Below are 12771 nucleotides of genomic sequence, written 5' to 3'. Positions count from 1 at the left end.
ATGTAGGATTGGTTGATGGATGGATACACATACTGTACTTAAAGAGCAGTTAGTCAAAGGTCAGAGTTACAGGCCAAGGTCAGAATTTGACTGTGTGTGTGTGTGTGTGTGTGTGTGTGTGTGGTGTGTGTGTGTGTGTGTGTGTGTGTGTGTGTGTGTGTGTGTGTGTGTGTGTGTGTGTGTGTGTGTGTGTGTGTGTGTGTGTGTGTGTGTGTAGTCGCATCGCAACTATACCATTCTTTGTAGAAGGGTTCAGAGTAAGATGGGGATGGAGGGATTCAATTTTGAGGACAGTGAGTTAGCAGCAAGGTGACAGGTAAAGGTTAAATTAGTCAGCTTAAACAGTTTTGATCCACTTCAGCCTAGATTAGGTGGAAGGGTTGAGAGTAATGTAAGGATGAAGGACTTGATTTTAATAAGGCTGTCAGCAATTAAGGTTACAGGGCAATGTCAAGTTTTTACCCATGCATTTCTGTATGTGAGCAAAATTACTAAATGGTCTCTTTTGGACCAAACTTTGTGGAAGAGTTTAGGGTCAGTCAGGGAGGTAACTTATTATTTTGAGAATACTAGTCAAAAGGTCAAGGTGACATGGCATAGTCAGCTTAACCTCCTTACACATGGTAAGTTCTCTGTAAGTTTGTGGGACATGATCAGAGAAAATGCTGCAAGGACAACCTGGACTCACACACAAAGGAAAACATTCCCATGGATTTTATTTGCCCCAGAAATTGGTTATATTGGTATAAATCGTATACCATCATCTTCACTGATGTTTATACTATTAGCTTAAAAAAAAAAAAAAAAAAAAATGATGGGTAAAAGTACCATACCCAAATGCAGTGAGATTAATGTTGTTCAACAGTAAAAATAATTTCCCAACACCATGGTGCAAAATTTTGCCCACACCATACAAGAGCTAAATATATGTCTACAAGTAGAATTTCATGAGGTTTCACGTGGTGTTTTTGGAATTCCGATACGACCAGTAGTTTTCGAGTAAATCCCCAAAAATTGCTCCCCCCCCCCCCCATACACACACACTGAAAGCTGAGAGAAAGCTGTCTATTTGAGAATGTTGGCCTAGAAATAGACATCCTCCCCAATGATGCACCAAAGACTGATGCATTTTGTGCTAAAACGTAATTTTGGTGAATATTTTTGTCCAAAATTGCCAAATCGGCATCCCTTCAGACCAACGCTGATAGTGTGTCAAAGTGCATCATGTTACTCTTCAGCCTAACACCGTTTTGATGCTTTTCGCGTCATCATGCATGAGAGGTTAAGCAATTTTTTTTTTTTTTTTTTTTTTTTTTTTTTTTTTTTAACTCTAATTTAGACCAAACTTTGTGAAAGGGTTCAAGATGAACCAAGGATAAAAGGATTCAGTTTTGAGAATTGTCTTAACAAAAGTCAAGGTCACAAACTGCTCAAGAGTTTTTATTTGATTTATACTAAATTTTGTAGAACTGAAATAACTGAAGGACTCCCGGGGATGAAGAGTTTTGCTTTTTAGAAGTTGGTCAAAGGTAAAGGTCAACTTAAGACAGTTTTGATATGATTTGGACCAAACTTAGTGAAAGGCTCTGGATCATTTACAAGTAAAGCAGTTCTTTTTTGAGAATGATTGGTTGAAAGTCAAGGTCACAGGCAAATTTTTAAAAATTCAAATACTTGACCTGTAGACCATTTGAAGTGCATCCTGTAGATGTTGCATTCGCTGAGTTCTCCCTGTATATAATTTGATTAATTGAAGATGTTTATGTGCAGGACGAAGGTGACAAACAGCAGGCTGGTGTGGGACCAGCCACACGGCGGGGTGTTTGTTCACCTCAGGGTCTGGACTCCCATGCTCAGCGCATGATCACCACTTTCATGACCCAGGCAGGATGGATCTCATCGTTCACATGACCCTCAGTGAACTACGGCACCTAGGCACCTTATCACTTGACTACTTGACCTAGGCTGCACTGCACCTTAACTGGGCCACATCTCAGTCAGCCACATTTCCAGTTGGTGAATGGCTTACACACTGATAAAGCACTGGTGATTTTTTATTATAAGGAAATAATTATGATCTCATGGTCATTGACTTCTTGAGGCTGAACTGAAAATGGCTTTCATTACTCTTACGCTGACATAAACTACTGTTTGTGCCATTTGTGTTCAGAATGACATTTTTATCAGTGAAAAGGGTGACACTTGTCAGTGGATGGTTGTTGAAAGATGAGTAATCTGTGACAGAAATTAAGTAAGTGTTTGAACATGTGATGCCACAGTTGAGTATCCCAGAATGAACACTAGAAAAAGGAACACTTTTTGTGGAGGTGATGCAACAGTATAGTGAATAAACATTGTGAACTGTTGTTGAAAATTACTGTGATGCAGTATGAAGATAATAGGTATTTCATGACTTTGCTACGCAGAGTTATAGTTAAATGATGGAACTTGCAGTGTACCCTTGCAGACACACACAGTCACATTTTTTGCCACCTACCCAGTAACAAGTTGAAAGATATTGTAGGATGTGCTATTGCTACCTGAATTGCTGTTTGCAGCAACAATGTTCATGCTTTGTATATGTGTATTAGACAGAGAGAAAGCTTTTTTATGGAACAAACCATTGCTAAGTAATTTAGCATATGCTGTATATTCTGCTTCATGCACCAAGTTAGCCAAACAGGTATATTCAGGTACGGTATAAATGTTGAGAGTAGAGCCTTGTTGCTCTTGGTAGCACTGTAGTGCTGACAATGGTTATGTACAGTATTATAGTACTGTATTTATACTGAATACTACTGTATCCTTGCACAGGAGCTTTGTTTAAGTACTTTTAACAAATTACCCAATTTTCAAAATACTTGTAAAAAAATCTTTGGTAGTGGATTTTTAGATATGAACTTGAATATTGATTGATCTCGATTTAGCCATGTGAGTGAGGGAGAGAAAGAGTGTAATGGTGTGTGTTCTGGAATGAGTGATACTTTATTTTGAAAGGGTGAATGATCATGGAAAGCTCATGAGAGTAGCAACTTTGATCCGGAGGACAAAATGTGTTTCCAGGTGGGTAAGCAAAGCAGTGCAAATGAATTGCCACAAGAAAGGCACACAGGACCAGTTTATACAATGTATTATACGGCAGTAAAATTTAAAAGTTGTTGCCACTGCAGGTATACCACAGCTATGTGCAGTTTAGCGCTGCATTGCCTTCACTACCCTGGTGACATCTGTTGGTATCATCAGATGGTCAGACACATTCTTAAACCAGTGCTGGCAAAGGTGTCAGCATTTCCTCAGTTTTTGACTGTCATTTGTGAAAACCACAAAGAGTAAAGCAAGTTTGACTTCTGTACCTGTCATTAATGTGCTCTTTCCTGTAGCATGCAAGCAACCACATTTAATCCTAATACTTTTTCATTGAATTACTGGCAGAAATTTGGGACTTGCAAACACCGTCAGCCTCTCAGGTTTAAGAGTATGGTCAGGTATCTTCTTATTTCTCCACCACTTAACTAAGTTCCATGTATTAGCCTAGATGAAAGGTACGGTATAGGGTATGTTATACAGCTTGCCTTAACTGTTGAATAGTACAACATTGCATGTAAATTTTTATATTTTATTGCACAAAAGACAAACTTTTTAATTTAATTGGAGCTGTGCAGGATTATACTAAGATTTTTCTAGTCATGGTGGTTCTTGTGTACAGTATTATAGCAAAACTTATTTCTCAAGATGTCCAGTTGCTTACAGCATTGACAACTAAATATAGGAATAATGCTTTTTATGATGAAATAATACTCCCAAGATGAAAACATAGATCTATATTCATAAATTGTATTCTTACCCCAGTGTCCCCGGTCCCCCAAAGGTTGTAAGAGGGGATTGGCTGTTACTTATTTTCTTATTAGTTTCAAACACTACTGGGTTTATGAAAGTAAGAGAGTCTATGTCTGGCTGCCCTCTGACTGAACAAATTTTCCTCGATGCATTGTTTTTATATCTTATCAAAGCGGAGAGCAGTCATAAAAGTACACTTGTAGTTAAGCCATGTTTCCCCATGGTGTGAACTAGGTCCTGGGGGGGAAATAGGGAAAAAAAAAAAAAAATAGGTCCATGGGCAAATATTAAACCATGGTGGAAGATAGATGTTTGGAGGGGGGGGAATAGGTCCTTGTGGAAAATTGGTCCTTGGATCCCTGGGGAGAAAACTGGTCAGTGTGAGAACAGGTCCCTGAGGGGAAAGCACCATAGAGAATGTAGATAGAGTTGGTTTTATGTACTAACTATATTGAATTGTTTTAAATATCTTGGTGGATTTAGTCTAAAGACAGTGAGTTTCTGACATCCATGTATTATGTAGTATGCTTATCATGTTTTGGGTAACCAGTAGGTTTAATTGGTTCATAACCCCTGTAATCAGTCTGACTTGGTTCATATCTCTAATTGGGGTGATCTCGTTTTTTAATGCATCAAAAACTCGCTTCTACCATCTTTTGAACCATCAGAATCTTCCTCAGGAGTATCTTCAGAATTTTAACAATGTCCAACTCAATCCTGCATCATCTGTGAACATATGTGGGGTTTCATTCTCTCGGGATAAACCTTGGAAAGATCATATTCTCTCTCATTAAATCTGCTTCCAAGAGATTAGGTGTGCTAAGCCGGCTCCATGCCTTCTTTACCTCTGCACAGTTGTTGACTTTATACAGGGGTAATATTCGCATGTGTGTAGAGCACAGCTCTCATGTGGGGAGGCTTCCCACATACAGTACTTCTCAACAAGGTGAAGTCAAAGGCTTTTTGTCTTACTGGTCCCATTCAACCTCTGTCTTTTCCCAGTACAGTTGCGTCTTCATCTCTTTTCTATTCGATGGTCATTGCTCCTCGGAATTGTCTGCTTGCATCCCTCCACCACTGTAGCAGGTGCATGGCATCCATCTAGCATCAGACTCATTTCCCTTTTCTGTCCAGTCTCTAATGCAAGAGTTTACTTTTCCTCCCAGTCCTTCATGTATGCAACAGGTCAGCTCTGTAACTGTCTTTCTTTGTTCGTATTTCTTACTGACTATGACGTCCAGTTTTTAAAATGCAGTAGGTCCAGGTCCCAGGCATCACAAAATGAACAAATCTTAAATTTAGCTCTCTGCTATCTTTTTATTTTTTCTTGGAGTTCTCAGTCTTGTGGGCTTCAAGCATTTGGTTCCTTCCTTCTTGAAAGAAAAAAAAAAAGCTCTGCTAATTTTTGTTTATTCTCACTACTTTCAGTTTTATTTAACTTTGGAAAATTTGTCATAGCGAGAAAGTTAAGTGGTATCAGACCTTTCTGTTAATAAAGGTAAAGGTGGGAATCAGATGCCATGAGGCCCTTGGCCCCAGTGCTCATCTTCATAACAAAGGACTCAGAGCCTATGGCTGGTTATTCACTCAATTTTCTGCAGTACAAGGTCACTCTCATTAGTCTCTTGCTCTCCATCCTCTCCACATGACCAAACAAACCACCTCAGTGTATTTCCCCTAATGCTTTGTCATATCCATATTCACACCACAATGCTCCTTCACTTCCTCATTTGTCAGTCTGTCTCTTCACGTAACTCCACATGCTCCTTTCAGATAACTGTTTCCACTGCTCACACTCCTGACTTGTGTCCTTCCAACAAGGTCCAAGTTTCACTTTCATAGAGTTGGTATCACAATACTGTCATGCAGCTACTTTACCCACACGTTTATTTCCCTATTTCTTGTCACTGAGGGGGAGGAGGAGGAGGCCAACGATGAGATAGAGAGATGGAATGGAGAGGTACATGAGTGGAGAGGTACCTAGGAGCAGGACAGTGAAATGGCAGGGGACTGGATGATATGGAGGCAATTTGTTTGTGGCCACCCCTTATGGGATTAAAGCATCTGGCAATAGATAGATAGATCGACAGACAAGGTCACCACAGTTCCTTCCCATAGGTACTTATTTTACTTATCAATCCACAAATGGTGGTTGGACACACAGTTGTGTGACACCAGCTGCCCACACCAGGATTTGAACCTTGGCACTAATGGGCTGGCAGCTTGACAGTAAGTGGGGCTTACCACTCAACCACCACAGCTAAGTTAATGCCAAGATGAATAATCATTTGAAGATGGCAAGAACAGAACAAAGATCACAGCAAAAGCATAAAATAACTCTAAAGATTGTAAAGAAGGCCTGAAAGTAACTCAGATCCAGTCTTCAGACATATTTTATGCTGAACACTTTCTCAGAGTTTTGGAATGTCTTATGTCATACCAAATATTCCAAGTAACCGGAGGAAACAAGGCATCGGCAATGATGATGCTGTGGAATGTTTACTGATTTACATGATAGTCATGGATTGTACTATATTTATTTGTTATAAATGGCCACAGTACAACAGATTTTGTAAAACAGTAGTATATTTTAGATGGACTAACAACTATGTCCCTTCCCTGCTTATACACATGCCTTTGTTTTCAACCAATCAGAAAGTTTCACTTAAAAAAAAGACCAGTAATAAAAAAATAAAAAAAAGGAAAATAGTAAGGCCAACAATATGTAACTCACTTCTGAAATTCAAAAGTAATTAAGTTCAGTAGTCTTAAGTTAAATAATATTCAAATTGGATACTCTGAATAATGAAGTACCATTACTTGAAATGTACTTCATCACTGATGATGCAGTGACACATTTTGATATGCTTAAAAAAAAAAAAAAAAAAAAAAAAAAAAAAAAAAAATCCAATTGTGCATTCCTTATCTATTCATGTGTCCACTGTTTCTTAAAGGCTTTCCTCTGTCCCTAGCAGTGACATCAAGCAAGAAGATTTTCCAAGATAACACTGCATGCACACACACACACGACTGTCTACGCAATGTTGGCTAGGTAATCTTGAACCTCAGCAGGGGTCAGACGACGGAAACCTTTGGAACAACACACACCAACTTCAATATTATCACCACTCATCTGGCCTTCAAAGCTCTCTTTTAGGGTAAGGATGGCAGTGTGTACAGCATCATCAAGTTCAAGGTCTTCATTGTACCTGAGAGAGAAAGGGTCAGTGGTAAAGGATGAACTTACAGAGAGTATGCATGTACTCTAGCAGCTGGATTGTACATGCCTGACATGGCAGGCAACTCTTATACCACATACAGTAATAATTCTCATATCCAGACTAATTTGCCCAAGATCCTACCATACCAAACTCATTTTTCTTTAATTATAGCCTTTCCTACAAAATACAGTACAACACCCATGTTCCGCTGTCCCAGTGCATGTTCATTTCTTAAGTGTAATGATGGACTTTTACTAAAACCTACTCAGCTTTGCCAGATTCATTTAGTTTTGCATTTCAGTGTATTTGAGCAAGATGACTTAGGTTTTATTTAGGTTAGGTTGAATTACTGTACTTTAGGTTAAGCCTTGGCAAGGCTTGGTTATGGTTATGTAAGTCTAAGCTGAAGGTATGCATATGCTAGCTAGTGATGGGGCTGCCTGATGATGTCACAGCCACACAGCACCCACTTGAACCTGTGCTATTTAGAACATTGAAAAATTTTGCCACCCATGAATTCTACATAACATCGCATTCGAGATAACAGGCATCCCGGTACGAGAATTATTACTGTATTCCACTATTCATTACTATCCTCATCCCTCTCTCCGTAACTTTTACCTCACATATCCCCATCCACATACATGTGCAGTAAAACCTCAATTATCCAAAGGATCCATTACCAGGACGCTGAGATCTGGTTGTATTAAATCGCTGTAATTACATTTTTCCATTTTATCTGGACAAAATATTTACGTTCACGTGGAAATTATGGCCGCATGAACATTTCTGTTTGCCCAGTCAGGATACCTTGGTGGCGCCACGCTACCTGGCTCAGTAGTTCACCCAGCATCTGCAAGAGACTCCCTCAGTCTTTCTCGGTTCCCACTCAGTGAACAGCTCCTCTCAGACTTTTGTTATGGCAGTGCAAGTGGTGGCTTTTGTGATCCTTCCCTACCTGCTTCAGGCCTTGCTATTCCTTGCATGCTTCTTCCCTGGGTGTGTGATGATGGTCCCTCCACCAGGGAAAAAGGAAGAGGGTATTGCTGACTGGAGAAGAAGTGGGAGATCCTAGGTGTGCTTGATGTGGGATGGTCAGCTTCCCGCATCTTAAAGGAGTATTATTTTCCATGCTTGACCATGGTAACTGCTTGGCTGTGGTTTATAGGTCTGCTTAGCCCGGCAGAGTAGTGTTAAACAACAAGAACAAGTGTTGTACAATATACTGTAGTGGCCTTTTTCAATGGTTTTCAAAGTTAGGTTATGTATGAAGAGGGGCCAGGGAAGAAGTCCATTATCAAGACAGATCCACTTTCCGGACATGCCTTTGGCTCCATTACATTGGATAATCGAGGGATTACTGTACACGTATACTAAAAAGCCATGGTGACCACACATCCTGGTCTTATTCTCACAATAGCTAATAGTAAATTATTCCCTTATGCCCACTTCTTATAAAAGCTTCACTACAATCATAAAACAAAACCTTCCACAATCCCCTTCTATTTACCTTGTACTTGATATCCTTTTTCCAGACCCATACATGCCATAAATACTTTACAGTCCTTTTCATAAGTTTTCTCCATCTCTCACTGCAAGCACCAATAGCTGATCCACACAACCCCACCATGCATAAAACCAACTTGTTCACTCACTTACCTTCTGTATGATAATTCTTTCATATACCTTTCCTGTAACTCACCAGACTTACAGTATATAACATAATTTTTGTACTCACTTTGATCACCTTTATTTTTGTACAAAGACAATCACAGCCTTCTATCACTCTACTGGCAGAGATCCACTCATCCAAGCTTTCTTACTTTTTCCAACAAACACTTCACTCCAATGACTCCACTACTATTGATCATCTCTGCATACAGAACTAGGTACCATATTCTCTTCCCCCTCAGAATGGAAGGAGGGTTACACACATCCACTCAGAGTGAACCTGGCCTAATATACGATACAGAAAGTCTAACCTCTTTTCCAAAAATGTCTTGCCGTTGATGAAGTTCTTGCCCATAGCTGTTGCTTTCCAGGGGAAGTATGCACCTGAGGGGTCACACTGGAAGAGGTATGGTCGGTCTGCATCCCACCCACAAATCAGAAGACTCACACCAAATGGACGCACACCACTGTAATCACAGGAGGCATCATCATCGTCATCCAAACCGTTTTTCTTACTTTAGGAGATGAGGGTAATGCAAAGTGCAGAAAAAAATAATCCATCCATCCACCATCCGATCCTGTGTTGCCCCATGAGGAGCATAGGAGCCCGGGGCTAGAAAATAAAAAATGATAGAGGACTACCATACCCAGTGAGGTACAGTATGAAGTTTATCAGTACAGGTACTGTACAGTGCTCAACATATTCAGTAGTTCAGCATGTTCTATACAGCAGAGGGAGAAGAAGGGAAATGATGCATACTTAAACACACTAGGCAGTCTGTGGATGGATTCAAGGTTATACAGTGTATGGCACAGAAAAACATGGTGGTGGTGTGTAACATCAGTTGAATTACAACAACTGAGTGGACACTCCCACCAACCACAAGTAACAAACTAAAACAGGGTAATACATCCCTCTCTACAATTTCCCCTACATACCAAGCTGTTACGTGACCCACCCTGATTGTGTGTACTCTTGCATGACAGCTGCCAGGCGTTGCACCAGCTGCGTGGTTGGGATAGGTTCCTGGTACAGGCGGTAATACTGCTGTGCTACTTTTCTTGCCTGCCGCACCAACAGTCGGTAATCAGGTCCCATCCCTGTCAAAGGACGGGATGGATGCAATTAAAACAAGTCTAAAAATTCTATTTATTTCTGCCAGTAATACACCAGATGAGGGGCTAATACAGTGGCAGAAGAGCGTATGGCACTGGGACTTATCACTGTCATCATCACCATCTTACAGAAATCCCTCCAGGCTTCCTTTGCTCCAGACATTCACATACTTCTCCCACTTTCTCAAATACTCCTTTTTCCCTTCCTTCTCCTACATCAATATATACTGGTACCGGTATATATATATAAATAAGTGTGTAACTTTGATGTGTGCGAATAATGATTCTTGAAAGTTCCTATCATGGAATACATGAGGGAGTACCAGTATATATAATCTGGGAAGTGTATTTTTTCTCATGATTACAATTTGGCATTAAAAAAAAAAAAAAAATGTGATAAGTGGGTGCATAACAGATGTCGAGGAATTATTGGTAGACTACAAGACAATGTTGATTTCATATGTGCTGCACGTTGGGGAGAGCAGAGAGAGATTGTCAGGCATGAAAGGACTGATTTGGCTGGTGAGTTTCTTGAGTGTGTGGAAGAGTTTTGCTATTTGGGGGATATGCTATATGCTAGAAGTGGGGTTGGAACTAGCTCTGCGGCTGGGGTAAGGAGTGGTTGCTGGAGCCTTTATAAACAGTAAAATACGAATTTACACTCACCACTGTAGACCATGCCGATATGCTCAGTAACCACCTCAACTTTTATGATGGAATGCTCCTCAACCAGGATAGATTTGTGTTTCTTTTCAGTAGCAAGAACAACTCCATCCTTGGCCTTGATGCCGACTGCCGGTGCCCCAGCTGCCACTGCTGCCAGTGCATACTCTATCTGCACGAGCTTCCCTGAGGGGCTGGCAAAGGGAGAGGGAAGAGCAATGGAGATGGTGATATTATCCTGAAAATACATGCATACAAGTAGGTGCTGTCCTAAATTTACACCAGGAATTTTTGCAATACAGCATCCAAATGCAGGCATAATAAACCGGCTGTGCCTAAACTGGCATTTACTTTACTACTAATTGTTAGGCACCCTTAATGGGGGTCATTAACTTGTAAGAACCAAGTATACTAACTTAAAATAATGTGGAATCTTATTTCATACTGACTTTTGTACAAAGTATGAGGCTGAAAACTTACTTATTTTTACAATTACAAGCCTTTGGCCTTGTTGGCTTGACTTCCACTGGGAGCCACACACCTATATTTATAAGCCAGGTTTCATCAAATCTAAAAAAAATTCCTTGACATATCACTTTAGGTACACTCTAAGCTTACTTTACAAAACTCATTCTGTAAGTTTATATTAAAAGAAACCTATTTTTATGAAGAAATCCTTCAAAATTTGCCAGTCATGAATCTAAGGACAGTACTGTACTAACAATTAAAGTCACTGTTGTCTACGTAAAGTGCATATATTAACATTTACCACTCGTGGAATAGTACAGCATATTTTAAGGTATAACAAAACCAACACTAACCTTACCTGAAAGTTGTAAGGGAAAAACTATACCGCTCGGTGGCCATACTTGCTGTTGATGGTCGTTTAAGCTGTAAGCTGTGTCCGATGCGGCACTGCCGTCCATCTGGATTTTATTCACTCTGCATGTAAATGAAATATGTATCAGTTCAAAGCAAAATTATCGCGTAGTATTTAATTTGTACATTGATCACTTGCCTCAGAATATTTTAAAGCTACTGTGACTTGTTATGTACTAGTAACAAAGAATAAACATGAATTTTAAATGCACGAAAAAAAACATTTAAAGTATTTCAGTTTTGCACCATGAATCCTTGTTCGATGAATAAACAGGTAAGATACATCATAATTTGGCACACAAAATACACTGATATATTTTGAGCCGAATGTACCATACTGATGTCAACAACAAAAGGTTCCCCGGTGGTTGTATTGGTTCCGGGACAATTCCTCGTCAGGACGATTCCCCGTCACAGAAATAAGAAAAAGAAAAAAACAAGACAATTCCCAATGTCAAAAAAAAAAAAAAAAAAAAAATGATACCGAACACCGTCACTACTATTTTTAGCGAAAGTAAAAACAGAAGTGAATGCAGCAGTTGTCGTCCCACGCCTGTAAGCTACGGTAGTCAAATCGCGCATCATCTTTTAGAGACATTCCGGCCGCTGGGCAGACACTGGACATTCGTTTGTAAACAAAAATTGTGCGTCGTGTTGTGAGGTTCATGCATGGAATTGAACATGGCCTACTCTACAGTTATAGTGATACCTCCATTCCATCTCTCCGTATGCGTAAGCGTTTACACTGTGGCTAGGGAACGTTGTTTATCCAAACTTAAACTGAAATTAGAAAGTGGAACTGAAACTTTGCCCGATCCGCATTGTGAATTGAATTGAAATATTTATTGCTGTAAAAGGTACTGAGTGCTAATACAACAAAAGAAGGTGGTGGGTTGAAGGATGAGTGGATGATCCTCTTGGTTAGTGTGGCCAGACACAACTTGTGGAAACATTTCTGTATTTAATTGAAACACCTGGAATATACACACTGGAAACATTGAAAACATAGAAATCTCTAGATGGTTGTCCTTTGTGAGTGGGCTTGTGCAGACCCTTCTGTATTATCAAGTTCAATCAGATGTTCCCTTTCTATCTGGTAGTCATGAAGCTTGGGTGTGCCTGCTTAAAACACATGGGACCATCCACTGTGCTCACTGCACGTGTGTGGCAGGGTAAGTTGTTTAATTTGATTTGACAATTATTATTGAGAATGTCAGTGGTTATAGAAATAACAAAAAGGAGTGGTGGATTTTGCCGTACACCTCCCTCAACAAACACTTTTTTATACAATCATTGGGCATAAAATTATGCCATATAATAATTATTAGCTGTAGTATGCGTTGAAAGATGTCACTGGATATCCAGGGTATATTACATACCTGGT

At 39.8% G+C, this 12771-nt stretch overlaps 2 protein-coding genes across 2 annotated transcripts in view; one reads left to right on the top strand and one right to left on the bottom strand.

Moving 5' to 3' along the window:
* Positions 1-3979, top strand: part of Ada2b (Transcriptional adapter 2B) — a gene marked incomplete at its 5' end in the record, with an annotated part of 37641 nt that extends 33662 nt beyond the window's left edge. Inside the window, one exon of the mRNA XM_080275462.1 lies at positions 1771-3979. Within this exon, the coding sequence (XP_080131588.1) occupies positions 1771-1911 (141 nt within the window). The remainder of the gene's footprint in view (positions 1-1770) is intronic.
* A 2732-nt stretch (positions 3980-6711) lies between these two features.
* Positions 6712-11447, bottom strand: Prosalpha2 (proteasome alpha2 subunit). Its single transcript, XM_080275363.1, has 5 exons — positions 11335-11447; positions 10512-10702; positions 9689-9830; positions 9041-9196; positions 6712-7046 (listed from the first exon to the last, which is right to left on the bottom strand). Exons 1-5 carry the CDS (start codon positions 11373-11375, stop codon positions 6872-6874), a joined length of 705 nt encoding a protein of 234 aa, XP_080131489.1. The 5' UTR covers positions 11376-11447; the 3' UTR covers positions 6712-6871.
* Positions 11448-12771: the final 1324 nt, after the last annotated feature.

Source organism: Coenobita brevimanus, chromosome 61, assembly GCF_032717465.1.
Source record: "Coenobita brevimanus isolate Jiangsu-jjx chromosome 61, ASM3271746v2, whole genome shotgun sequence".
NCBI classification, from domain to species: Eukaryota; Metazoa; Arthropoda; class Malacostraca; order Decapoda; family Coenobitidae; genus Coenobita; species Coenobita brevimanus.
The sequence above is the reverse complement of the archived record's forward strand: the minus strand, read 5'-3'. Positions and strand labels throughout refer to the sequence as shown.

What these genes read in the sequence shown, in the direction of transcription:
- Prosalpha2 (XM_080275363.1), bottom strand. Translation starts at nt 11,375, where the DNA reads ATGGCCACCGAGCGGTATAGTTTTTCCCTTACAACTTTCAG. An exon ending in TATCGGCATGGTCTACAGTG is followed by an intron (nt 9,831 to 10,511) that starts GTGAGTGTAAAT and finishes GTCCTTTGACAG; the next exon opens with GGATGGGACCTGATTACCGA. An exon ending in AAGACATTTTTGGAAAAGAG is followed by an intron (nt 7,047 to 9,040) that starts GTTAGACTTTCT and finishes TTTCTCTCTCAG; the next exon opens with GTACAATGAAGACCTTGAAC.